General features: G+C 36.7%; 7 protein-coding genes across 8 annotated transcripts; 3 read left to right on the top strand and 4 right to left on the bottom strand.

Annotated features, from left to right (window-relative positions):
• The first annotated feature begins 5118 nt into the window (after positions 1–5118).
• Positions 5119–7115, top strand: LOC121743857. The gene is made up of 6 exons (XM_042137237.1): positions 5119–5262; positions 5338–5388; positions 5503–5554; positions 6089–6147; positions 6331–6376; positions 6712–7115. The coding sequence occupies exons 1-6, from the start codon at positions 5176–5178 to the stop codon at positions 6798–6800; spliced, it is 384 nt and encodes a 127-aa protein (XP_041993171.1). The 5' UTR covers positions 5119–5175; the 3' UTR covers positions 6801–7115.
• Positions 7116–8636: 1521 nt separating this feature from the next.
• LOC121743858 (EPIDERMAL PATTERNING FACTOR-like protein 9) lies at positions 8637–10581 on the bottom strand. 2 transcript variants are annotated; one of them, XM_042137240.1, is made up of 4 exons: positions 10465–10581; positions 9267–9891; positions 9111–9178; positions 8637–9028 (listed from the first exon to the last, which is right to left on the bottom strand). In XM_042137240.1, the coding sequence occupies exons 2-4, from the start codon at positions 9319–9321 to the stop codon at positions 8870–8872; spliced, it is 282 nt and encodes a 93-aa protein (XP_041993174.1). In that variant the 5' UTR covers positions 9322–9891; positions 10465–10581; the 3' UTR covers positions 8637–8869. The 2 variants fall into 2 exon arrangements, with proteins under 2 accessions (XP_041993174.1, XP_041993173.1); XM_042137239.1 differs by having other exon boundaries at positions 9267–9880; positions 10465–10574.
• A 985-nt stretch (positions 10582–11566) lies between these two features.
• LOC121745370 (asparagine--tRNA ligase, cytoplasmic 2-like) lies at positions 11567–14474 on the top strand. The gene is made up of 5 exons (XM_042139243.1): positions 11567–12111; positions 12649–13389; positions 13704–13889; positions 13958–14202; positions 14279–14474. Exons 2-5 carry the CDS (start codon positions 12907–12909, stop codon positions 14460–14462), a joined length of 1098 nt encoding a protein of 365 aa, XP_041995177.1. The 5' UTR covers positions 11567–12111; positions 12649–12906; the 3' UTR covers positions 14463–14474.
• Positions 14475–14566: 92 nt separating this feature from the next.
• Positions 14567–16564, bottom strand: LOC121745369 (F-box protein At3g07870-like). The gene is made up of 2 exons (XM_042139242.1): positions 16422–16564; positions 14567–16079 (listed from the first exon to the last, which is right to left on the bottom strand). Exon 2 carries the CDS (start codon positions 16041–16043, stop codon positions 14898–14900), a length of 1146 nt encoding a protein of 381 aa, XP_041995176.1. The 5' UTR covers positions 16044–16079; positions 16422–16564; the 3' UTR covers positions 14567–14897.
• A 192-nt stretch (positions 16565–16756) lies between these two features.
• On the bottom strand, positions 16757–17860 carry LOC121745371 (cysteine-rich repeat secretory protein 55-like). Its single transcript, XM_042139244.1, has one exon. It carries the CDS (start codon positions 17657–17659, stop codon positions 16850–16852), a length of 810 nt encoding a protein of 269 aa, XP_041995178.1. The 5' UTR covers positions 17660–17860; the 3' UTR covers positions 16757–16849.
• Positions 17861–18424: 564 nt separating this feature from the next.
• LOC121743311 (4-hydroxy-tetrahydrodipicolinate synthase, chloroplastic-like) lies at positions 18425–20942 on the bottom strand. Its single transcript, XM_042136578.1, has 3 exons — positions 20647–20942; positions 20349–20433; positions 18425–19523 (listed from the first exon to the last, which is right to left on the bottom strand). The coding sequence occupies exons 1-3, from the start codon at positions 20690–20692 to the stop codon at positions 18596–18598; spliced, it is 1059 nt and encodes a 352-aa protein (XP_041992512.1). The 5' UTR covers positions 20693–20942; the 3' UTR covers positions 18425–18595.
• A 1599-nt stretch (positions 20943–22541) lies between these two features.
• On the top strand, positions 22542–25092 carry LOC121745512 (ras-related protein RABA5b-like). The gene is made up of 2 exons (XM_042139454.1): positions 22542–23007; positions 24601–25092. Exons 1-2 carry the CDS (start codon positions 22677–22679, stop codon positions 24918–24920), a joined length of 651 nt encoding a protein of 216 aa, XP_041995388.1. The 5' UTR covers positions 22542–22676; the 3' UTR covers positions 24921–25092.
• Positions 25093–27671: the final 2579 nt, after the last annotated feature.

The raw sequence follows: 27671 nt of genomic DNA, 5'->3' as shown, positions 1-27671 counted from the left end.
ATTTAACAACTATAATAAATATTCTTACTTTATCTTCAAATAGTACTATATGAACTACTTAATTATTAATTTTTTTAATAATTATAAATATATTTATACTTTAGCATGTAATTTTCTCAATTACTCCATCGGTCCACCATTTAAAGAGTCATGTTTTCATTTTTGGTTGTCCACAATTTATAGAACCATTTATTTTATTCTAATTTTAGTATACAAACCCTACATTCCACTAAAATTAGCCTTCATAATTCAATATAAAACTAATACTAAATGGGTCTCATGTTCCACTCTCGGCATAGTTGATGAACAAAAGGTGTTAATACTACAGCTTCAAAAGCTTCCAAACATATAGGACATGCGTAACTCCTCCACAACTTCCTGAATATAAGCACATGAAGCGACGTCTTTAGTTTGTCCATTCGAACCAACCAATGGAGATTGCCACTAACATATGCACCAATGGAGGTGTGGCAGTAATCAAATGAGGGGTTGGCGACTTCAATGCCCCTCCACAAAAATTCCGCTTCAAGAGCGTATACTTGAAAACCAGTTTTAATGCTATGACAGACAATTTTTTGTTTTTTGCTTACCCCAAATCCATAATAATTTCCCTACACTGAGCAAGTAGGAGGCCCACGAAACGCAACAAATATAATTTCATTTATGGACGACACGAATTTTAATAAGAATTTTAGTAAATTATTATTGGGCCAGTCTTAATTTCGGTCTCGGCCACCATATACCAATATTAATTTGCATCCGAGCCTTAGATGCACTTAAGTTTTGTCATTTAAATTAAATCTCTTTTGTACGGCATTTAATATACTAATTGAAATCAAAATTTCGCTTGAAGATATTATCATTTTTAAATAGAGAAACATATTAAACATACAAAGTTTTCATAAATGGAAATTTAATATAATATATCTATCTATATATATATCAATATATAAAGCCATAGTTTTTATGGACTATTTTTGCAGCCAAACTTAGTGAAATTTAAGCTGACCATATTTGTAGTATTCATTGTGCATGTTGAGGGTTCTCCACCGCCATTCTACGGAAAAAGTGTTCTCTAGGCTCCATGGGCGGACCCAAGGTGCAAGGAGTGGGACAAGCCTTCAATGAAATAATATTTTTTACTTTTTTCTATTAAATTTTTAAAAATTTAGTCAAATTTAGTGTAAGTTACTCTACAAATTTAGTGCAAGTTACTCTACATCTCATTTTAGGAGTGCAATTTAGTTAGGGCATAGGCTTTAAGAAATTGTTAAAGTGTGTAATAATTTAAGTGGATCGTGGTTGTTGGAGTGTGCAATAATTAAAGTGAGGTGGTGGAAAGTGAGACCCTTTTAACTTTTGTATGTTTATAATTTTGTTTTGTTTTATTTTTTTTTTATTTTAATGGCATTTGAGTGTAAATTTAATCAACAATGAAATTACATTTTATGTCCAAATATGGTAAATCCTAAATGAGACTCTTAAATTGGGATAGACGGAAATGACAAAATAGGACTCTTAAACTGGGACGGAGGGAGTATAATGTAAAAGCCCCTACAAATGATCTAAATTACTCAAAAATATACATCAATACTCCCTCCGTCCACGAAGAATAGAGCATATTTACTATTTTTAGTTGTCCACCAAAAATAGAGCATGTCTAAAAATGGAAGGTTTTTAACAAATTATCTTTTACTTTTTCCATCCTCTCTTACTAATAATATCGACCTCACATTCTTCTAACACTACTTCTCTTTTACTTTTTTCTCTTCTCTCTTACTTTACCAATTCCACATTAAAACTCGTGTCATTCATAATGTGTCCTATTTTTCGTAGACGGAGAAAGTATAAAATTTAGAAGTCTCAGCCCCTATCAATAATTATTTCTACGTCTGTCCCTGCTATACTCAAAATAAGCTTTATGCAACTGAATATATTGGCCCAATAATTAAAATGTACTAAGAATCTATTTTGCTTCATTTATTGACCAAATGGTATACAAGTTTTTTTTTTCACACACACACAACAGAGTTCGAGATATATTGGCAAGCGAATTAGCCTCTTCCAGCTCCTCGTGGTCACGTCCGAACTAGCCCACCCCAGCCCCTCGTGGTCACGTCCGAACTAGCCTCCTCTTGGCTCGTAAGTTGACTACCCTCAGATGGGTCCCGGGCATGTAAGTTGACTAACTTCAGACAGGTCCAGGTTTTTTTTTTCACACACACACACACAACAGAGTTCGAGATACATTGGCAAGCGAACCAGCCTCTTCCAGCCCCTCGTGGTCACGTCCGAACTAGCCCACCCCAGCCCCTCGTGGTCACGTCCGAACTAGCCTCCTCTTGGCTCGTAAGTTGACTACCCTCAGGCCTCAGCCCCTCGTGGTCACGTCCGAACTAGCCTCCTCTTGGCTCGTAAGTTGACTACCCTCAGGCGGGTACCGGGCATGTAAGTTGACTACCCTCAGACAGGTACAGGTCTGCACGCTTTCAATGTCCCAAGGCAACAAGCCTTGAGCCCACATGGAAATTAATCCCAGGTTGCGCCATCCAGGATTCGAACTCAGGACCTCCTGGATGGCGTCATATCCTTGCCTCCCTTCTCAACCAGTTGAGCTAGAAGGCTTGGATCAAATGGTATACAAGTTGATTCATTGGTTTTTAATGTGTAGTGTTGATATTTTATTTTCACTAATTAATTAATACTTCTATGCGTCAATTAATCAGAGTAATTCTGCCACATGAAATTGAATACACAAGATCTTTGATTTGGATTTAAATCTGTTGTGTAACTTAACAAACCATAAATAAATATGCTATTACACGGTGCCAACAATTTATCAAAAGAATTTAAAATTTGAAATTGTGGAGCCAAAAACCACCAAATTCTTCTATAAATACCATCCTCAAGCAAAAGATGCACAAGCACTCTTGATAGCTTCACTCATCTTATGGCTCCTCATCGTTTCTATCTTAAATCTTTTTATTTATTTGTCTTATTGATTTTCATATAGAGCATTTGTTTTGATTTAGCATTTGACTGGCCACTATGTCTTTTCCTTTTTGTTTGCTTCAATTACATATTTTATTTTATTTCTTAATTTTTTTCTTATTTGTCTTATTGTTTTTAATATAGAGCTTTTGTTTTAGTATTTGATTAGTTATTATATATTTTCTTTTTGTTTGCTTCTATTACAGTATTTTATTATTCCAACTCTTTTCGCTCCTATCTGTTACAGATTAATATTTCAACAGAAAACGTACATATATAAACTATCTTTCTATCTTAACTGTAAGAATTCAAAATTAATAGTTGCTTTCTTCGTTCAATATATTCACCTTTTTGTTATTAAAGTTGGGTGAATAAGAGCCATCAAAGCAAACATAATTTGATTGTGTTTTGCAAGTATGTCATTGCCTAGAAATACAATTTTGCTTTTATTTCATTGCACTTTTGAGATAAAGTAAGGCACTTTTAAATTCAACCGAGACATGGCCAACGTTTCAGATCAGTTGTTGTAGTACTCCTATATGTTTTGTTTGGTGAGCTGCAAATGCATACACTACTCCAAAAGTAGTACTCTTACTCATTAACTTAAAGAGAAAATAGGGAGTTTTAAGTATTCTAAACACCATTAATTAAGTAATAAGTACTACTCCCTCCGTCCCAAGGAAGATGACCCATTATTTGGGCGGCACGGGATTTTATGCACTTTTATTTTGTGTGTTAGATGGAGAGGGTAAAGTAAGAGAGAGAATAAAGTAGAGATAAATGGATTTCTATTTTTAGTAACGTGTCATCTTAGGTGGGACAAACTAAAAATGAAAGTATGTCATCTTTAGTGGGGCGGGGGGAGTAGTACTTCGTAGTTGGTAAAATACTGAAGTGCAATTGTACATTCATCGATAAAATCGAACTGTACATTTTTCAACACGCTATTTTTATAACTTTATTTAATCGATTTTGTATTTCTTAGTACTTCATATGTCCCAACTAAGTTGAGTTAAAACTTTTGGACATGGAGATTAAGAAATTGTTTTGAAAAGTAGGAGAAATAAATAAAAGATAAAGAGAGAATATAATAGATAATGGAATAAAGTAAGAGTAATTGGATGTCTTATTTTTTGTTGAAAAGGAAAATGTTTCAATTTAATTAGGACATCCAAAAAAAATATGACTTAACTTAGTTGGGACGGATGTAATTTTTTTAGTACTCCTTGATAGTCTATTTTCATAGTATACAGTGTTATTATATAGCTATATGTATGTTTTTTAGATGCTTGAGCATATTAGTCTATTATCAATTTTTAAAAGTAGTTGATTTCAACTCATATATAGAGCACTTTCATTCACTTTAAATAAAACATTATTTTTTCTACTTTTGTTCCTCCATAAAAAATACAGCAATTTATTTTCATTTTTCCTGAGTCTTATAGGGTTGGATTGAATATTTTTTAAATTATTTAATTGCACAACATTATTAAAATGTCACAAATCTTTTCTTTGAAAGCTAATTTAATAATCTATTAACACATAATTTTGTATTTATACTTTTATAGATTTAGTAGTGGATATAGCGAATGAGGATATCCAAAATATACAATATATTGATTACAATATACTCAACTCATACAGGTCATTAGGTCAAAGCCAAAAGAATAAAAGTTGTAATTTACAAAGAAAAAGTAGTGGAATGTAAATCAACCTTTTATATATTAATTTATTTCATAATAAAGTTTAATTTATTTCATAATAAAGTGAGAGTGAAATGATTTAATAGAATGAGAAATTCACGACTAAAAAAATTAAAAAGTAAAATAAGTCATTTATTAGCTGATAAAAGTAAGAAACCCTAAAGCATTTAATGTAGAAGGACGGATGGAGAGAGTGCTAGATTATATAATCTACACGTAAATGAGATTATAAACTATATAAAATAAAGAGATTATAAACTAGTATAAAAGTAAAAAATGAGTTAATACATCGTGGATATAAAAAAATTGACTGAATTTAATTGGGCCTATCAATATTAATATGTAAATAATTTTTTACTGAAGAAGCCCATAATAATTGGGCAGTCATTTTAGTAATAAGTTCATTTAATTTATTAATTTCTACTTTCGGTAAATATACCATTTCTCAAGCTGTATTGATTAACTAAACTGAGCTGCAGTGATGGCGGAGCAAAATCGCGGCGGCGGAAAAGCTGATGATCAATTCACGCGGTGCCCGCACTGCGCCGGCCCTCTCACTAAGGAGATGGTACGCCGCCAAAAAAATTGATTCAGTTTTAATGGTTGTAGTTCGATTTTATTCAGATTTTTTCTACGATTGCAGGAGACTAGCAAGTGGACCGTTTCGCCACTCGTTAGAGAAGGCTTCTCTATGGTGAGAATTAAAACAGTCTTCGTCTTTTTGGTTTTTTGGGTGAATTTCTGTTTTTTTTTCCGATTTTCCTTCATAATTTAGTTTTTTTTGTGTTGTTGTTGCTCGTGAGTTTAGATAGGAACGGCGGTTGGAGGGATAGCAGGCGCTGTATACGGCTTCAACCACAGTAAGTTTGTCCTGTTTTGTTTGTTTTTGGTAGCTTCATCGTAGACTTTGAATTGTGCACACAATTTGTTTGATGAAATTCCTATTCATAATTTCCTTTGTATAGGTAGTGTTCTATTATTGGATTATCGAATGAGATAGTCCTGTTGGTTTATAACAACTCTGCCATCAGTCACAAGCTTTAGATTGAACTGTAGTAGGATTGATGAGTGTCGTGCTACTTGCGACAAGGTTGTCTTTCTCTTGTTAGTTTTTAGTCCAAGTACGAAAGAAATTTTGAGGTTCTTCTTGGATTAAGTGCTATGAAATCACAACTTATTCTTCAGTGCTCTATCTTGTAATGCTCAAAAGAGTTGAAACTGAAACGAGTCATTTCAATCTAAATATCATTATGCAGTTTCTGGAACATCGTTTCTCGATATTAATGTGCTATTGGAACCGAAGTGTTTAGCAATTTGCTGCAAAATGTTGATTTGCTGGGAAGGGGGAGTTATGTGATTGTGAAAAAGTCACTCTTTCCTTTGTACTGCTGCAGCTATGCCCGTCGTTAGGAGGAGGATTAAAGGGCCTATGTGGCTGCAATTCTTCGTTGGTGTAAGTCTATTGATGCTGCTTTTGTGTTCTTGAAGACTATAAACATACTCTGTTTTTTAGCGTTGGTTCTCCTATGTTTCATTTAGCTATATGTTACTTATAAAGATGATTATCTCATAAGATCCCATCTTCCTTTTGCTTTTCCATTGTCGGATTTATCTAAGTTCATCTTTCTCGATGCAGGGGCCACCTGTCATTATTTTCTCATCAGGATGTGCCGGGCTAGCAGGTGAGATGGCTGCTCCAATTAACTGCTCATGTCTATTAGCTAAACACACTGTCAATCATAACTTGCTAATCCTACACACTATATATCTGCGTAATTTTGATAGCAACTATGTCGGTCATGTCGGCTGAAACATCTTTTTCACTAAAGGCTGTATAGATAGATTAAGAGATTTGGAGCTGGCTTTTGTCTACTTGTTTTCATGCAAACTGTTGATGTAGCTAGCGGTGGTGGGTGGTTTGTTAATAGATTTTGTGATGTTTTCAACCAGTTAGCTATTGTAATATGACGAAATGCATCATCTCATTTCTTTCCATATGGACTTGATTTACATGCAGGTGGTTCACTTCCGGCTTTGGCTCAACTTGCATCTTCATCTTATCATGCCTTTCTGTCCTCCCCACCATCTCCACCTTCGTCCTCGTAGAACTTGGAATCTACTGGTTGTGGGCTCTTCTCTTAATTACCGGTTCCTGTTGATCGGGAGAACGTTAATGGTTTTGCTAGGGAGGAGGATTGCTAATATGAATGAGGATGGTGAAACGACACTCAAATGTATTTTATACATGTAAAAAATAGTAAAAAGCTGATTTCTTGTACATTCAAGATGTCAGCTTATATCAGTTAATTTAATGCTAGTTCCTTTTTTTCTCATGCTCGTGTACCTTTGAGCAACTTGTAACTTGTCGAGAAGCTACTGATCTTTGAATAACAAAAACAGAAAGGGGAACAGTTGTGGTCATCCTACCTCCTTGAAAAATAGCTGTAGCAACTTTCTTGGTAATTCCACACAAACATGCCTCTTATGAACAGGCTGCTCTGTATTTGCTAGCTCTTCTTTCTATCACTTTAATGTGATGGTCCAATCCGAGATCACGTGATGCCATTCTAAGCTTGGATGTCACTTATTAGCTTGAATGATTGTCTTTGAGGAGCATGTTGCAAGCCTTGATGTGAATCTTCTGATACCGCATGCTCATATTTCATCATATAAACGATCTGTTCAATTTTATCATTGACTGTTTTCGTTATTCCACACCTTCTTTTAATTGCAAAGAATCATCCATCTTATACCAGTGATGGTTTCTCGAGCAGTCTCAGTAACTAAAGTTCCCTTCTGCCACAAGGTAATTTTCTGTTTAAAGAGTATTATACATGTTACTTCAATCATTGGTTGTTACTGCAGGTTAAGTAATTTCTAGAGGCATCACTCCAACAATGTGTCTGATACCGCATTCTCATGTTTCATCATATAAACGATCTGTTCAGATGTATCTTTGACTGTTTTTTGTTATTCCACACTTTTTTTAACCAGTGATGCTTTCTAGATCAGTCTCAGTAACTCAAGTTCCCTTCTGCCACAAGGTAGTAATTTATAATTTTCATTTTAAAGCGATACTGTTGTACATGTTCCTTCAATCATTGGTTGTTACTGTAATTTATAGAGGCATCTACTGCAACAAAACGGTGCATGGGAATGTAATAGATTTCATTGCAGAGAGACGTACCAACCAGTCTGTGACTCTGTGAAAAAGGTAAAATGGCTTTCTTCATAAGTAGTAGAAGTTGCCATAAAGTCGATGCGAGAAGGTTCTCAAAAGAAGTGGAAAAGCTGCAAGTTTGTCAAAGTACATTCACTTGTATAGGGATCTAGAATGCCCATGTGCTCTAGCATCATGCCACCAATTTGGGACCACTTCCATGTGCCACTTGCAGTTCATTGTGATTCTTCTTTTTCACCATTCTTGCAAATCCCCTACACCCCCACCCCACCTGTCTTATCACTGTAAATTTAGATATTCTAAGGTTCGTGGGTTGAAAGTGATGCTGCACCTGATGTATTTGTCTGATGAATGTGCAGGTGCATGCGCATTTGATCAATGGATCTGCGTTCTTCATCGATTTGCATCACCATGGTTGAGGTATGTATGATTATAAAGTGGACAGCATGCATATAAAGGGTAATTTTGTTAGGACCATGCTTTTAGATTTTGAGAATGCATACCCTTTAAATGCATGTTTTAGACCATCTTACCATGAGACGGGTCAAGATCGAAACCGGGACTCATTGACTCATAGTACTACACATACCAACTGAAATAAATTTGTCACTGAAATATGTGTTTGGATTCAGATCTTAACCAGTCTCGTGAGAAGACTATCCCATAGGGCTCGGCCTTTAAGGGTTATATGTCGATACGATGTTATACCTAGTGTACGTGTATTGTGTAGGGTAACACGATTGTCGGTTAAACAACATTCAAAAATCTTAAACCAGACTCAATAATCTGCTCCTCCACCAACAAAACCGGTTAAACAACATTCCACAACCGTAATAAACAAAAATGGCACAAACACAACCACTCTAGACAAAAGGGATCTATATTTCCTCCTAGTAATAGCAACAGTTATTTATAGTAGTATCGAAATCCATAAGGTAGAGACTGACTCTGACTCTATATTTGGACATAGTAAGTCAAGGAAAAGGTAAAAGAACTATCTGTGGCACACACATTTGTAGTGATAAGCACTATTCATGGGATCATTGCCTTCAACCGGTACTTGCTCTGCTCTACACTTATACCGACAACCTCTGCACTCGTTGTAGGTGCAAGTCGGAGCCACCGAGCCGATTAAGAACCTTCTAGAACCTCCCTGCATTCCCCACAACAAGGAATTTAATCCATGGCTCAGACACTGATGTTTTGATGCTATCAGAATCTTATAGTTTACTTACCTCTCTCAATTTTGATTGAATATTGTAATCTTTCCAGTTTTTGACATGTCCCTTTTGAACTCTGGACCCTGCATTTCCAAAATCACTAGTCACATGCATGAAACCATGAAGCAATACGAACCGAGAAAAATCATGTATGACAGACTTAATTACAACCTTGGACTAGGATTGCTGCACAGAGCAAGGCGAGGAGGAGTACATGCTTCTTCATCGTCTGGCTTGTTTGTAGTGGTAAAAGTGTTTGGAGTAGAAACAGGCCCGATTGAGCCCGGAAAGAGAGGATGTGAAGAAGATGGGAAGGAGGGAAAAAAGGGGGGTGTGGATGAATGAATAGTGGCTAAAATATGTAGTACTAATGCAGAAAGAAACAAAAAGAGACAAAACTACATTTTCAAATAAAATAAAATGCTGTATCATTCCATTTCCTTCCATAGACCTACAAAATCTTATACAGTATCTTTCCAACTTTGCAAATCATTTTATTTTATTTTTTTGTGTATTTTGTTGGCCTCATAGTAGGGGGAGGGGGGCTGATTGCTATCTTTCATAAAGACATTTTGTCCATGGAATAAATGGTAGGAAAGAATCAAGTTATGTACATTTTGACTGGATGATTTTTTATTTACTTATACATGTGTTATTATTTTTTTGTATGCAGATATAGATGTACATGGTTAGACCGGAATCACCTGCTCAGCTTGGAACTAGTCAGATGGTTGTGGTTTTAGGACTATAACCATCTGTCAGGGGTTGAACAAGAACCGACGTACCTGTTATGATTCTAAGCTATCATTAGAGGAAAATGTGAAAAATCCGTGGAAATTGGGAAATGTGAAATCCGTTGAGAATTTGAAAAAACCAATAAAAACGATCAAATTTGAAGCAAAATCGAAACCGTCAAATTCAACCTTATATGTAAGATGAATGATACAACGCAGCTTTGTTGTTAAGAGACTTTTCCTCTATCCAATGGGTCATTGGTTCGAGTCATAATGGAATAAATATGGAATCATTATTAATCATTTTGTTAAAAAGAGCACTATATAAGCAAGATCCAATCTTAAAATTGCAAGAATTCAACCCTATACCAAACGTTGTTGGCTTGTTTGATTGACAAAAAAATCATGAATCGGTTAAAACATCTAATCCATGAAAATCTTGAAAAGTGTAAATAAAATAATACACCTAGAAAATTATTTAGAACATTGGATAAAAGTTTTCCTGAGTAACCATGTTTCTTTGTCTGAAAATAGAATTATGCCTCCCTCTCCCTCCACCCAAAAAGCATATAAATTATTTATCAGTTTCTCAAATAATTTAAATAAATTATTCTGTTTCCTTGTAGATGGCCTACCTGTAAAGCTGAATCCAATCATAGATGAATCCAAAAAGAAGTCTCATATTGACTCAGAGGCTAAGCCATTTCACGTTCTATTTGAGAAATAAAATAATTGAGTTACAAAAAAATCAGCTAACTAATTATTTGAAGCTGTTTCTAGATCTTTTCAGAACTGTCCCAATTATTTAACAATATTGTTGTGTGGGACCCATGGGAATCCATGTGAGGGTCGAAGTTAAATTAGGTCTGATTTCAGGGAGCGAAATGTAAAATGAAATTCTTCAACGGCCCATAGTTCTAAATAGATCGGTTATCGACCATGCAAAAGCCCATCTTTCTTCTATAAGGTTCAATAAGCTCATCAAAGTATATAAATAAAGGGTTGACCACCGAATTTATTCAAACATTTGATTATTTTATTAGTTTTATTCAATTTTGAAATTTTATCGCTTTTTTTTGTTAGTAGACCAAGGATATCCATCAACGAACCCAATGACTATCTCTCGTACTAACATGTAGGCACCTCGAATAGTAAATTAATTGACCCAAGGATTTGCTCCATACCTGTAAGGATCAATCCCCTGACCATTTGGTTAGTAATGAATGAGTCTAATACCATTCGACCATACCCCTGAGTTAAAATATTATCCATCTTTACTAATAAATCAATTCCGTCCAATTTTTTATTTCCTACTTACAATTTCTATATTCCATCATCCTTGGAGCGAAGTTCCGATAGTAAAAAATATACTCCACAAAACTAAAACAGGATTTTAAGTTGAAACTATTAGATACAATTATTAAAATCCAAGATAATATTAATAAATTTGTTAAATTGTGATAAAATTGATTAAAACCACTCCAAATCAAAATATCGTATTCGAATCCAACATTAACCCACTACTTAAATCAACATATAAATTATTCGAAAGAATTCCTTAAACTCTAATTTTCTATCCCTATAAAAGTGTGTACCAAAAAGACCAAAAGCAAAACCAAACAAACCGTAATTTAAAGTTTAAACCTTCCCGCGAAATCCAACCTCTGAAGAATACCAATCCTTGGCCTCCATCTTCTTCTTCCTCCTCATCTCCCTCAATCCATCCCTTTCCTTTCTCTCTCTAACTTTCCCTCTCTCTCTCTCTCAACAATCCACCTCAAGCAACGCATCATTTCTCTCTCCACATATACATATACAAATACAATCTCTCCCACCATCATCCAAATCAAAACACAAAACAAACACTCTCTCAATTTTTCCGGCCAATTTCTATTCAAAAAATGACCTCTGAGCAAGCTCCGGTGGAATCCCCACCGCCCCTCTCCAAATACTCGAAAAGGGTCACCGTGGACTCGATCTCCGGCCGCCCCGACGGCGGCGCGGGGCTGATCGGACAGAGGGTGGTCGTGGGAGGCTGGGTGAAGTCCTCCCGTGAGTTCAAGCTGGCGGCACCGCCACAGCCGCCGGCCGCCGGAGGCCCTAAAGACATCAGCTGCGTGGAAGTCCTCCAAACAAAGCTCCCCTTTTTCCGGTCGATCATAAAGGTCTTCGGCGGAGAGCAGCGGACTCGCGACAAAATCGACTCCATAATCCCGAAGCCCCCGCAGCCGTCGATCTCGATCTTGCAGATCGGCGACGGATCCTGCGTCTCAAGCCTGCAGGTAATAAAGAGTCACTTTATCGTAAACGGGTGTTTTTTTTTTGCTACGATGAAATTAAACGAAATTTTCGTCTCGCGTGAGATTTGAACCTAGTGATGCACTCATTCAACAATGAGACGAGTGTCAAGTAAATCTTTGCGATGGAAAATGGTTTTCGATTCTCGCAATTAAAGTTTCAAATGAGAAACTGAGTATTGCGAGAATGAATAACTATGTTTAGACCTTCGATCACAAAGATTTACATTACCTTTTTTGTGGGATCAAATCCTACAAGAAACTGAAATTTTTCAATTGAATATCATTGGTAACCAATTAATAACCACCACTGTACATGTTACTCTTATTTGTTTTGTTACTCCTAGTATTTTATTTTTAACCCTTCAAAATTTAATATTCACTAATTCTACAAATTAATTGAAAATCAAAACTCAATGTGTTGATACTTCAAATAAGTTAATAAAAACTTCCCCGTAACTAAAAAAAGAGTGACATTCACATGAGACATGTAGCATAACATTTCGTCCGTATATTTTCTAGGTGGTGGTGGATTCCGCCTTAGCTTGGCCGGCGCAGGTTATGCCGACCGGGACGTGCATTTTAGTCTAAGGCGCAATTCAGAAGCCATCGCTACCGGAGAGGAAGGAGAAGCACACAATTGAGCTCAAAGCCGAAAAACTCCTCCACCTCGGCACCGTCGATCAGGACCGCTACCCTCTCTCCAAGAAGCGCCTCCCTCTCGAGCTCCTCCGCGACTCCGCCCATTTCCGGCCCCGCACCACCACAGTCGCATCCGTGATGAGGATCCGCAACGGCTTCACACAGGCCGCCTTCGCGTTCTTCGACGAAAACGGATTCCTGCACGTGCAGGCGCCTGTGACCACTGTCACAGACGCCAGCGGCGGCGCCACGGAGAGTCTACTCCGCGTGGAGGCGACTCTCCCTGATGGCGTCAAAGCAGAGACGATACGGGCTTCGATCAAGGAGAAGAGCAAGAAAATTGAGGAATTGAAGAGGAGTGGAAGCAACAAGGAGGCATTGGCTGCTGCGGTTCAAGATCTTAAGAAAACGACTGAGCTGGCTGAGCTAGTCGAAGGCGAGCAGAGGCGGACCAGGACTTACCTGTCCGCCTCTGGTCGCCTCCATTTAGAGAGCCACGCCTCGGCTCTGGGGAATGTGTGCTCGTTCGGGCCTAGGTTCCAAGCATGCTCCCCAGAGTCGAGGAGGGTGTTGGCTGAGATGTGGATGGTCGAGATCGAAGTGGCCTTCTCCGAGCTTGAGGTTTTTGCGCTCTTTTTTACTTGGTGATTGTGTTATAGACCAACGGGCTCTTTCTCCAGTTGCTAGTCTTTTGTGATAAATTCTCATGGTAGGTTCATAATATTAGTGGTTTCGTAAAGGAACTGACCATGACCAATGAGTGACCCATATTGGTTGCGAATGGCAACTGGTGTGAGTTTATAAACTAAATGAGTTTTATTTCTTTCCAAATAGACTAATTTTTGGGATAAGTTCTTCTGTTTGGTTGGTAACAGATTGATTCTCCCCTTTCTTGATTTCTCTCATTCTGAGTTTTGCTTTTTGGGCTATTTCAGGACTCTATGCAATGTGCAATGGACTTCTTGAAGTCCATCTGCAGATGGATAATGAAGAGCTCTGTAGAGGATCTTAAATTCATGGAAAAGCGCGTTGACAAGCACGTCGTGGATCGACTTCAACTGATAGCCGAAGGCCCCTTTGAGAAGATCACATATACAGAAGCAATCAAGGTCTTGAAACAGGTAAAGATCATCACATGATGTTCCATGTTTCTCATGATATCCCACATTATGATGACCTTACAAATCAGGCGAAGAACGAGAGGACTATCGAGTGGGGGGCGCCTCTCTCCGAGGAGCACGAAGCCGTCTTGGTAGAGGAGATCTACAAGAAGCCGGTGATCGTGTACAACCACCCTAAGGAGCTGAAGCCGTTCAATGCTCGTTGCAACGATGATGGGGAGACGTGTGCAGCGTTTGATGTGATTGTGCCGAAGGTTGGGACAGTGATCAGAGGAAGCCAGAGTGAGGAGAGGCTCAACATGTTGAGTGGAAGGTAATAATGTGTTCAAAATCTTTAAATAGATCAACTTACTTAGAAAAATTTTCATTGTTTTGTTACTTTTTTGCAGGATCAAGGAACTAGGCCTTGAAAAAAAGCAGTATGAGTGGTATCTTGATCTTCGAAGGCACGGCGCTGTCAAGTGCTCCGGCTTCAGCTTCGCGTTCGACACCTTCGTCCTCTATGCCACCGGGCTCAACGATGTCCGCGATGCCACCCCTTTTCCGCGAAGCATCGGACAACCAAATAACTAGAGCAAGATCAAGAAAATGGCATTCACCAGTCTCATTACTCATTAGATTGTGAAAAATTAGGACAAAGGATTAACACATGTGTACTTTGTACATAGTACATAAGATTACAAGAATCAAATACAGAAACTTACATTGTACATGCATAAGATTCGAAGAATCAAATACTACAAAAACATGTCACAAAGTCTTATTACATCACACTGATTCATGACAGCATCAAACTTAATAGATAATGGAAGTAACACTAATCCGTTACACGTTTATTACTGAATAGATAATGGAAGTAATAAGGCAAGAAAGCAACTCCAGATCACATATAAACCCAAGAAAATACTAATGTTATCTTGGCAAAAGAGATACTACCAACATTTCCATTGCATGACACAAGAAGAGATTTGTCTCTCATGTCCCTCACCATTTTCATTGCATGACAGCTCAAAATGAGCTAACATTCTCCATGGCAAAATTCTTCAGAGAGAGAAAGCTTGAGGCATACAAGGTCGTACAGATATCAGCATTATGATCCTCTCGAGAAAAGAGGTCATAGCAAGATTTAGTCTTGCTGGAGTAGTAGAACAGCTTCTTCCTATCCCAGTCCATCAAGATGTCACCATTTTCAAAAATTCTGATCACGCAAGCATAAAATACCTCATAAAGTTGCCTGAAAACTTTACCGGTGAGAACTTCCTTTGTCCAAGATTTCTCATCTCCATATTCCTTCATGGACCAAATTACAACCACCAGATCATCCGTAACATAGCTCAAACAGAGGCAATCCCTCAAAACAAATGGCATTTTATGACAGTGTGAAACTATACCAGGAGGACGAGGAGGTATATGAAAGGTGCTAAAAAGTTCCGTTTCAAGATCAAGGCAAGAAATCCGTTCAACCAAGTCGTCTTTATCTTTCTCAATTACCCTCCAATGAAGATTTCCATTAAAAAGTAAACCTACAAGGCTGTGATAAAACCTGTGCGGGCTATCAGAGGGAACTTTTCTCCACATTCCGGTTCCAGCAGTGTATACTTGGCACTCATTTTTGAAATCATGTTGTTGCCTTATGTACTCCCCAAGTAGTGGTTTTTCTAAGAAAATCCTGACCACCTTATATTGGCCGGTCGTTCTGCTCACTCCAAATCCAAAACTCTCAAATGCAAGCTGATCTTTTGAGGTGGTTTGTCGAGGAGAAGGGAGCGTGATATAGTCACGTGTGACTGGATTGCACAGGATAAGATCACCATGATCGACGCCTCCTAGAAAGATCAAACCATTAGCTGAACTATGGATTGGCTCATCAAAGGGGAGTTTGAAGTTGAAGGAGGCCTCCCAATGATACTCCTCGTCAAAGTCTAAGCCAAACTCATCCACAATATCAATGACGTCGTATGACTTTGAGTGCGTTTTAAAAGCAAGGCCCGGGATTGATCTGGAAATATGGGAATTCACAAACTCAGGGGTAGCGAGAAGAACAAGCCATGGCTTACAAACAAACTTGCAGGCCATAGCATCTCGAGTGTGGAGTCTTGAGAGGATATCTACTATGATTTCTGATGGTAGGTATTGGAAGAAATCTTCGCCCATTTCCGAATTACCCGCAGTTTAATAACCCCTTGATCACTAACAAAAAAAAAGGAAAACCAAAATATTAATCTGATCAAAGTAACATTTACAACATCAAAATGTAGGTCTCTAAACCCTAATATTACAAATACTGAAACAAGCCCTAATCCCTAATCCCTAATCCATTCCACAAAATTGAATATGATCCTTGAACCCTAACGCATTCCACAATCCAAATTTGTAACAGCTAAAACCATATCTACAACAAGCAGTAGAAGAAAGAGTAAAATAAGAATCAATTTACTGCGAAATCCCGATAACAAAGGCATAAAACGAGCTAAAAACAGAGAGATGGAAAAATGTCAATGTAAAATAAGAAAGCTCATTGTAATGATTCACCTTGCGGTGGAGAAGGCGGATGGTGAGAGCGGCGCCGTTGCAGTCGTCTGTGTGCTTCAGTTAAAATGAGTCGAAATGTTATGAGTTTTTAAAATAATATATATCTGTCTATTTTTCGTCATTTGGAAGTAGAAAATGATTTTTTTAAATGATTTAAAATAATAATATGAGTATAAAATAACAAAAAAAAATGGTTTTACAAATCAGCACTTGTAGTGTATGTACATTGTATAAGATTCCAAGAATCAAATACTGCCAAAACGTGTCACAAAGTCGTATTTAGAGTTGTCACAAAGTCGTATTTAGAGTTGTCAAGTGGGTTGGGTCGAATCAAATACTATAAAAACATGTCAAAAAGTCTTATTATATCACATTGATTCATGACAGCATCAAACAAGCACAAAATGCAAGCTTCAAAACACCATACATCAATTCTTGACATGAGATACAACTCTCTCATACTTCTCCCCAAGCCTAGAATCCAACGACTCCTGCGAATCGAGAGGGAAGAAGAACGGATAGAGCTCGTATCGAACGTAGCAGCTGCTGTAGAGCACGCGGCAGCCTCTCCTATCCCCACAAACAGTAGGGAAGTTGCTGACCGCAATAGCCAAACACTGAGCACAGTTGATCTCAGACAGATCCCTCACACACTGCACCAACGCGTAAAGCCTAACGAAGTCAGAGACGTCCCTCTTCCCCCTCCCCAAGCCCCTGCTCGAGGACCTCACCGCCTCCTTGCTGATCTCATCCATCACTGAGGCCAGCTTCTTGTTGAAAGCCTCGGGATCAGTCACGTTCTGCGTGTTGATCAGGTAGACGCCCGAGACATCCACCTCACCGAAGAATCTATCAGTGCTGTACCTTAGGAAGCAGTAGTCATACCATATCCTTGCATCTGATTGGCTGGGGCAGAGTGTTCGGATCTCCTTGGCTGCGGATTGGATGCAGGAGGCGCAGTCGCTGCTGCTGACGTCGCCTCTGCATTGGGCGAGGCCGTGGACCCCGCTGTAGGAGGTGGCAATGAAGCCATTTTGGATGGTGCCTGAGACTAGCTTTGGGAGTAAGGTGTCAATGCTTCTTGATGTTGTGGTGTTGGCTTTGGTGTTGTCATTGCATGAGCTAGCAGCAGGATCTTGAGATTCTGCTGAGAGAATGTGGAGACAGAGGATGATTGTGAAGAGATTGTGTAAGAGATTCATGGTTGTTTGAGAGAATCTTGAACTTGGCTTTGTCATTTTATTGTAGTAGTGTCAAGTGTTTGTGTGTATGCAGGCCTATGTGAGTTGATTTTGTTGACTTCTCTCTCTCTCTCTCTCTCTCATTAAACTTGTTCTTGAGTGGAGAATGGTATCACTATTCTAGAAAGTGTGGAAGAAGTCAATGCAAACCAATTTATGATAAGCACCTTTCTATTATTAAAAGTTTCCACTTGCATCTTCCAATCGTAGGATTGTGCATGAGCCACAAAAGGTGGGATTTTTATGTAAAATGAATTCTTGATTTATTATGAATAGTTAGTATGGTCATGACTTTTGTGATTGGTTTATGCCATCACACCACATTCGAGCCATTAGCAAACCATCAAGACAAGATTTATGATATGTTTTGTTTGGTTTATTGTTTGTGTTGGTTTTTTGATAAATAAAGGGTTGTATTATGATGCGTGGCAAGGACATTTCATGTGTCTATTAACATGTAATGCCCTTTTCTTGCTTTCATTTTTGTGTTAGAAGTCATTTTTACCCCATTGATAGATCCTACTTCCTAGTATTTATTAATGTAAAAAAGTCTTTCTTGTGTGTATTATTGAATTTTGGCATTAACATAGGTTAGATTTAATTATTGATGTAATGGGTGTGTGCATCATTGCGTGGATCATGATTAAAAAATTATTTGTCCAATTTGTGACAATACTACGACTACATACTGATTCAACACTACGACTACATACTGATTCAACCTCCAATTGTATACATTATACTTCTTATATACCCATTTCATTTTTATCAGCATAAAGTGTCTTGCGATAATAAAATATTTGTAACATATTTGTGTTTTTAGCTTTACCTTGACATACAACAAGAAGAACAAAACTCAAAAAATCTAAATTATTGTTTAGGACAAAGCAAGCAGATCAAAAGAACAGAACCATAATTCACCAGACGTAGCATCTAATACCGACCGATCAAAACAAAGTCTTCATCGTCCAAGACCCGGACATCTTTCTCTCCAACGAAATTCTCTCTCCCGAGTTCCTTCACTATGTTCACAAACTCGACCCTCTTGGCGAGAGGAAGGGGCACATAGGGCAGCCGGAAAACTGGTCTCACGACCCCGAGCTGTGCTAGGGCCGTGTTCACACCAATCGGGTTTGGCTCGCAGAAAAGCCACTGTATTAGAGGCAACAGTTTTGCATTTAAAGTAGGATTCTTACCTCCAAACATGAGTTCTCTCATCAGACGTGGTACCAGATTGCTTGTAACTGAAATTACTCCAGTGGCACCGTAATCCCATCTCGAGTCGTGGCATTCATCGTCGTTCCCACTCCAGACGACTATGCCATTGCTCGTATACTGCTCCACCCGATCATTCCCAACACACTCCTTGATGCCTGCCAAGTTGGTGCTCTGTGCAACGGTGTGAACCACACGTGGTGGAATGTCTTGGCCAGTCCGTGAGGGTACGTTATAGACGATCGTAGGGCCCATGGGAAGCACGCTGTCGAAGTGAGAGACCAAACCCTCCAAGGAGGTTTTACCGTAGTAAGGATTAATGTGGAGCGCGGCATGCATACCAACAGCAAAGCCTTGTTCAGTGGCGTGGATAGCTTCTCGTGTTGAGTTACTCCCGGTGTTACCAATGACTTTAACGGAACTGCCAAAGCAGTTGACTGTGTGGCCAATGAGCATAATGTGCTCGTCCCAGCTCATCAATTGGCCTTCACCAGTGGTGCCACCAACAATCACCCCCTCGACACCATCTTCGATTTGCATGTGCACCAAGGCATCATATGCCTCCAAGTCGAATCTGCCATCCGGGAGATAAGGTGTCTTGATTGCTGTAATCAGCCTGAGCGATTTTATGTCATCGACATTAGTCCTGCAAACAGTAGCTTCACATCACACAAGCTGGATCATTTGGATATGGAATAACAGATGGGAGCAACATCTTTCCTACTCATACATTCCTTCCACCCTTCATAGCACCAAATTACGAACTTGAGCTTTCTAGAGATATTATCAATGATGAATTTTCAAGATCATCATTTCAAATCCATGTCATATTCCACATTATAAAAACACTTTTTCAATGACTTCTTATATAAAACCACTTTCTTGTGTTAGTTTCAATACAATTTTACTGAGATTATGTATTTTAAACCTCACATCATAGATAGTAGAAGTGGTAAATCAAACTTCCTAATGTCAATAAACACAAGGACATCGCAGAGGTATAAGAAATCCAACAGATGTAAACTTTTGTTCATACTATTACTAATGACTAATGAGAAAACTCAACTTTCACCATAACTAATCAAACTCTTTTCCATACATATTCAATGAAACATAACTAATGACAAATTGACAGAAAATATATTCAGCAAAACAGGAAACGAAATGCAGACAACAAATGGTTGGAGATAAGTCAGCATCAGCTAGGCTTTCCCTCACATGCTGTTTTCATGCACATGGACAAGTGAATAAGTGAGCACTATTGAAATATCATCATCATCATCACAGCAACTTGAATGGTTTCCATAGCTCACTTTTACTACCACTAAAACATAATCATCTATCAAACATTTGGTTGAATTATATGCTTTGCTAACATGATACTCGTTTACTGGAACTAGGTTATCAATTGCTAACAGGAAATCAAGAGCGAAAAAATCACTCACTATGATCAAATTGATCGCGCAATTACCTGTTTTTAACTTCGTTACTTCGCATTGGAAGGTGAAAATTGGGAACCACAGCTGCTCTAGGTGATCTCCATTTTGGAAGCACTCCTGCATCATAGCAGCGAAAACTGGCATCAGTCGTTAAAATAAGTTTGATTTAGATCACGAGTTTTAGATCACGAAGAACATCAATCATTCCTCAAATCAAATTTCCCCCTAATTTATGAACATGAAAGTAGGAGATTCCGACTACTGCCAGGAAGAAAATCTAAAACAGCTTAAATTCGAGTCCAGTATCTACAAAAATCAATGGTAATTTACCTCGATGAGTAGATTTGAGAGAGAAACATCCGATCACCGAAGCCATGGCACGGGAACTCGACGAATTTATAACAGAGATGGCAGAGAGGAGGTTGTGGCTGAGCTAAATCACGTAATTCTCCGGCAATGAGTGGTGCTTCGACGGCGGGAGCTCAGACGCATCAGAATATGTTCAGCTCCTGATGACGGAGGTCGAGCGCCGGAGGATGGAAATGGAGTGGGGCGGCGGCGGCGATGTGTGGAAGAGGTTTAAAAACCCTCAATAGATTGACCGTGGCGGCGGAGGTGTTTCTCGTTACACGTGTCAAACGCGATATAAAGATTCGGGCTTATTAGTCAAAGCTCAAAGGGATAACGGTATAATGTTTTGGGCTTATTAGTCAAAGCCCAATACGATGGTGTAAAGCTTTGGGCTTATTAGTCGAAGACCAAAATGATAAGGTTTACTGTTTTATTTAACACTTTTGAAAATGTTAAATTATGAAGTTTTTAATATTCTAAATTGTTCTATGATAAATAATTTGGAGGAAAATCTGATGCTAAATTTGTCTATACATGTAAAATTTTAGTAAAGTAAATAAATAAAAACAATGTATTGATTTGATGGCATGAACAGCTAAACAACATCATTTTAGTCTAAGAAACAATAAATAATAAAAAATTGATCGATTGGGGCGATTGAAACTTTTTTAAAAATTCGTGATTCAAATTTTAAAACTATGGGACAGTCCCAATAATAATTATTATTGATTGTTTTAAACAAAAACAAAAATTGAAACTTTGTTTTCATAAAAAAAAATTGAAGTGGTTTGCATGTACCAAAAATAAGTACTATCAATTTATTTGTTTTACAACATCGATAAAAAAAATATAAGAATGATAGTTGCTGAAAATGAAGATGTGAGCATCCCTTCGAAGTATAATTGTGTTCCGTTTATTCTATTTTTTTTATATATATAAAATTTTACTTAAGACTTTTGATTTGCAATTGTGATTACGACTTTCAAATTCCAAATATTGTGGTGCCAAAACTAAAAATGTGTAGTATACTAGTATGAACCCAAAAATAAGCACGAAATCATTATTATATGCAACCACTCCAATATTAGTAATAGAAATTGTAGAAATTTATTTTTGCCTATGACTTTAGACTTTCTTCAACCTACCTTTATTATTATTGGAAGCCTTTTTGGGTTTTCATCGATCTAAAATCAAAAGTTACATGTTACCTGTAAAGCAAAAAAAGAATATATCTAGAAAATGATTGAAACCAGAATCTTTGGCGAGTTATCATACTTAAACTTGAATTTATTTATCATAATTCATGAAAATGATGAAATGGAAGTTTGAATTTTGGACATGTTAGTGAAATATGAAGGTACATATTCATTATAGAAGGTCAATGATATTGATTATTATGACAAAGTGACAAATAGGTAATAATAGCATGTAATCCCTACATCTATAATATGTTATCAATCTATCCCAATTTAAATCTCCAATTCGGTTTAGATTTTAAGTAATGTGAGTAAAAATTAGGTGGAATATGAACCACACAATATTTTAATTTTATAGTAATACAATAAATACTACTCCGTATAATAAATGGAGTGTGATGTCCATTTGTATAAGACGGAAAAAAATGAATTTTTAATCTTTTAACATCTCAAAATATCAACACAAGACATAATTCCGTAGACGAATAAAATATTTTGTAGTCGGAATCTCTTAATTTCATGTTCATGACATATTTTTTAGCTTCACCAAAAAATTGCATTTAAAATGACTCATATTTTAAATATATTAAATAAGTTTTCAAAATTCACTAAATTTTAAAAATATTTGAAATCAATTTATGTGGAATTAAACAATTACAGCGTGAGTCGCGCGAGGATGTATGCTAAATTCTACTCTTGTCGACCACTCCTTTCCCTCTCTTCAAAACACACACACACACACACACACACACTCTCTTAACTTAATAAATCACACACACTTCTACACACAGTCAAGCAAATCCCGCGGCGGCAATGGCGGAGGAAGGCGGCGGCGAGGAGTACCTCTTCAAGATAGTCGTGATCGGAGATTCAGCCGTGGGGAAATCCAACCTGCTCTCGCGCTTCGCCAGGGACGAGTTCGACCACAACTCCAAAGCCACCATTGGAGTCGAGTTCCAGACGCAGGTCGTCCAGGTCGACGGCAAGGAGGTCAAGGCGCAGGTCTGGGACACCGCCGGCCAGGAGCGCTTCCGCGCCGTCACCTCCGCCTACTACCGCGGCGCCGTCGGCGCGCTCATTGTCTACGATATCACCAGGAAGACCACTTTCGAGAGCACCAAACGCTGGCTCGATGAGCTCAATAGTATGCTCTCTCTCTTCTCCTTCTTCTTCGCGTTTATATCAGTTTGTTGACTTCGGATTTGTTAATTTTTTTTATTTGCTGCATTTTCTGTTTTTTGGGGGGAATTGTGATTTATGGTACAATTGATTAGGTTTTGGTTTTGCTTGTGCAAATTTGAGTTGCCAACACTCTAATTTTTCAATTTTTGTCTCCACATTTCATGTGATTGTGTTATCTCTCTGTGTGTGCGTGTGTTTTCTGTTGCTTTGGGTTAATCTATGAAGCTGATTAGGTTAATGCTCGAAGTGTTACTGCGTATTCTTGGATTTCAATGTGCAGATGTAGGTTTGCTAGGGCTGAATTTGTCTCTACATTTTGTCGTTTTTGCTTCTCTCTCTCATTTGCTTGTTTTTTGTATGTTGTATTTGATATAATTGATTCAAGTAGATGAATCTAGATTTGAAAATTGACTGACTGCTTCTTTGAATTGCATTTATCTTATTTATGCTTGCAGTAAGTTATGCTTAGGGTTAGATGTATGAATGCAGAAGGAGATTTCTCCGAAAATGACTAAAACGCGTTCAACAGAATCATTTTTTATGGCATTGCTTTAATTGGCTCAATCATCACAAAGGAATAGTAAGATGGAAGAGAAATGCATTTAGCAAAGGAAGTTCTTGCCTGATTTTAGGACAATCTTTTGATGCCAGTGTGTGTGCCTGACTACATTATAGTTGGAACAATATATTCACCTACCTGTCGTGATAAATGTTAGTAATGATAGGCGACTTTGATTTGTTTGTAATGCCATTAATATAACTGGTTGGTAGATATAAGCTTGTATGGGCTATTAAATCCTTACCTAAAAGCTATAAAAGACATTTACGTCTGAGTTTGGTGAAGACACAGACTTGGAAAGCATAACTACAAGGCTTGTAAAGCGGGTAGGGGTTGCATTCAAAACATATATAGTGGCTCTGTTTAGTGATTTGGCTTGTAATTTTTATATAAAACGAGTGAAACTGGGTGTATATGGAGGTTGGATTTGAGATCGAGACGTGCTACTCTTTGAACTCATTGCTGGTTTTGTCCTCTGCTACCTTTAACTGCATTAAGAAGCATATCTTCAAGAAATGCTCCTTTAGTTCTACACTTATGCTAAGTACCTTTTAAATTATCATCAATCGAAATGTAATGTTCTGATAGAGATTTGAATCAGAGCATTTGAGCTTGATTATAACTAGTAACTACTGTCTCAAGAAGGGCATTTGAGATATGAGTGTGTGATGACAATTCATTGTTGTTTGCAGGCTTAAGGATCAAATATTAGCTTATTAGAGAGCGTTTACATCTGATGATAGATAGATTGATTAAATTTGGGATTTCGTATTTGAAGTATAAGATAGTCAAACAAGTTCAAAATTATTTGATCCGTCAAAGTAAATTCTGGATAAACTTGGAAGTAATGCCCCCTTTGGAAACTTGATTCGAGATTCTATTGTTATGACAAGGATAGAACCATGCTTGCTTTAAATTTGACCTCCACACTAGTCCCATTTATGCATGGTTGCAATCATTTAGCTGTTTTCTGACCTTTACTACAACGATGTGCAGCTCACTGTGACACTGCAGTGGCAAGGATGCTAGTGGGGAACAAGTGCGATTTGGATGACATCAGGGAGGTGAGTGTGGAGGAGGGGAAGAGCCTCGCTGAAAAAGAAGGCTTGTTCTTTATAGAGACCTCTGCCCTCGATGCCACCAATGTGATGAAGGCGTTTGAGATCGTCATACATGAGATCTATGACAAGGTTAGCCGCAAGATACTCAGCTCGGACTCATACAAGGCCGACCTCTCGGTTAACCGGGTCAGCCTGGCCAACGGGGTTGACTTGTCGAAGCAGAACAACGGAGTGGTGTCTTGCTGCTCGAGATGAGATCCTGAGTACGTTTCTCTTACATCGGATCTCTTTCTTCTTTTGTCTCCCTCTTGAGCTGCTTCTTGCATTATTATTATTTTCGATTATATGCTGTCGTGAAACATGGAAATGAAGTTTATTTATGTTTATGAAATAATCATATGATGGATTTGTCCTACATTGTTTGAAAGTTAGTTTTCTTACACACACACTCTCTCTCTCCAACCCACAAGTTTTTACTGTGAAATGCTCCATTTGTTCATGAAATAATGTCTCATTTTGTAATTCCGGGACGTGATAATCCAATGATTAATGTTACAGTGTTCGAAATTGGAAGTTAGTTTCAACTTTCCACTACATGAAGAAAAACTTTCCCTCTGTAGTGATAGTCATATGATGAATTTTCGTATTATTAGAAGTCGTTATTTGTGACCAAAAATGTCCTAGTGTTAGATTTTGTAATCATACAAAATTTCTTGTTCAAAAAATGAGTTATTTAACTGAGCAAGATAATCAAGTCATATATATAAATAGGTAAATGTAAAACCAATCATTATAGCTTGATGAACTGAACATTTAATTAGATTCAAATTTACACAGGGTTTGGAAACCTTTGACTTGATTGGTAAATACTACTGTAGTGGGAATCAAAAGACTATATCATTAAAAGGCATGCGACCGTTGAGAAACCTTGAACTAGATTGGTAATTAGGAATCAAAAGACTATCAATACGTAACCAAATTTTGTACAATCAAAACTAGTTTATTTGAGAAAAAAACTAGTGTATTTATGCATTTAATTAAAATATATGGACACATATATAGTACATGGAACATGCATAATATTATGGTCATATATTAATAATTTATGTATAATTTTTTTATTTTTTTGGAACATAAAATGCAATTAATTCGTACTTTAATTCAAATTTGAAAAACAATAAAGAGATGATTCAAATATAAAAATAAAAAATTGAAAATGAGACCGAAGACTAATAAAGTCTTTTTAACTTATCCACTAACTACATTTATTATTTTAATATATAATTAATACATCAAAATTACTAATATAATCTTATTTTGGTTGTACACAACTTGGTTGTTTATCATCACTCTAAAAGATATGCGACCGACATCAGATTGCATGTCCAGTCAATTATAAATAGAAAACAAGAAAAATAGAAAAAAAAATATCTGCAATTATTGTTAGTTGTGTTATTGTGACCATATATACGGGCCATTAAAGTTTTACTTATATCACAAAGAGTGATTACATAGTCACAAATTATACTTTATCCTTATCTGAAGAATATGAAAATTTGGTTTGGTACGGATTTTAATATATAATTGTTAAAGTAGGAGAGGGAACGGAAGGATATGTAGATATTGCTAGTGGAAAATTAGTTTCACATTATTAATAGTGTAGTGTAATAGTATAAGTTGTAAATAAAATAATGTGTTATTTAAATATTCCAAAATTAAAAAGTTCATAGTACCTTTCAAGGACGGAAGGAGTATAAAGTTCTCTTTGTTAACGGCTCTTGGATTCAAATATGTCTGGGCGTCTATATTTATTCATCTTATATAAGTTCATCTTATATAAGACATTCACAATACTATCTTATATTCATCTATTCCTTTCACTGTTTATGAGCATCATAACACCTTTTACTTCATCTCTTAATTAAGAGACACTTCTCCAACCTTCCATCTCTTATTCGTCACGGGTACCACTATATCATTATTCTTTTCATGTTCTATTTTCATTAATTTATTATAAAATTTAATTAAATTATTTTTCAATTTAATTAAAATATGAGATTCATTAAAAACTAAGATATTCACATATAGATTAATTTTAATTCAAATGGATCATTATGATATTATAGTTTTATTTTATTTTAAAAAACTTTATTTCAAAATAGATTTTTAAAAATAAAAACCAATTTTTAATAATTAAAAATCAATTTTCTATAATAAAATCTATTTTCAAAATAGTTTTTTTCTTAGTTGGAAAAAGAGGCGAGTGGGCTTCACTGCGCTAGGAATGCGCCATGTGGACACGAGATGGCTCGCTATCTTTCTCTCTCTAAAGGAGACACTCTGCAAGCAGGGCGAGATAGGATAGATTGATTTGTGATCTAATAGCATTATTCATATTTTTACTATTCCATTACTTCATAAAATTTACTAGCTTTGACAATGAATGATTGTCATCTACGCATGTTTTGATTGATTGATTTGTTTATTTTCTTTCTTGTGATGTACTACTATTCACCTCTAATCTAACACATTGGACATTGGGCATAAGATTCAGGAAAACAGTATTTGATGGTTAAATGAAGATATGTTGAAAAGAAAAGAAAATAAAATTAAATAAATAATTAAAAATTAAATATATTAAGTATTCTTTAAAATAAAAGGAAATGACTTTTGAACATCACACTTTTTTTTGTATATAAATATAATGTCATATATCTACTTTTAGAAAATAAGTAAATCATAATTAATATATATTTAAGTAACTTTCTTTCTTTAGGATAGTATATATAATTATTTTTGCTTTCTTTATTTAACACTAAACAACATATTGGTGTGTAAAGTAAAAGATAAATCCTAGAAAAATCATTAATTTTGGTCAACTTCTTGTTAATTCCATAACTTTTAATAATAACCTATTATATAATACGTAAATTTAAAACTTTCTCAATTATTCCATAATAAAAGTTCTAACATTATAAGTGTCTTTTGACGTGGCTATATATATGT

The sequence above is a fragment of the Salvia splendens genome, chromosome 8 (genome assembly GCF_004379255.2).
Source record: "Salvia splendens isolate huo1 chromosome 8, SspV2, whole genome shotgun sequence".
Taxonomy (NCBI): domain Eukaryota; kingdom Viridiplantae; phylum Streptophyta; class Magnoliopsida; order Lamiales; family Lamiaceae; genus Salvia; species Salvia splendens.
Note: the sequence above shows the minus strand (reverse complement) of the source record. Positions and strands in the feature narration are given on the sequence as shown.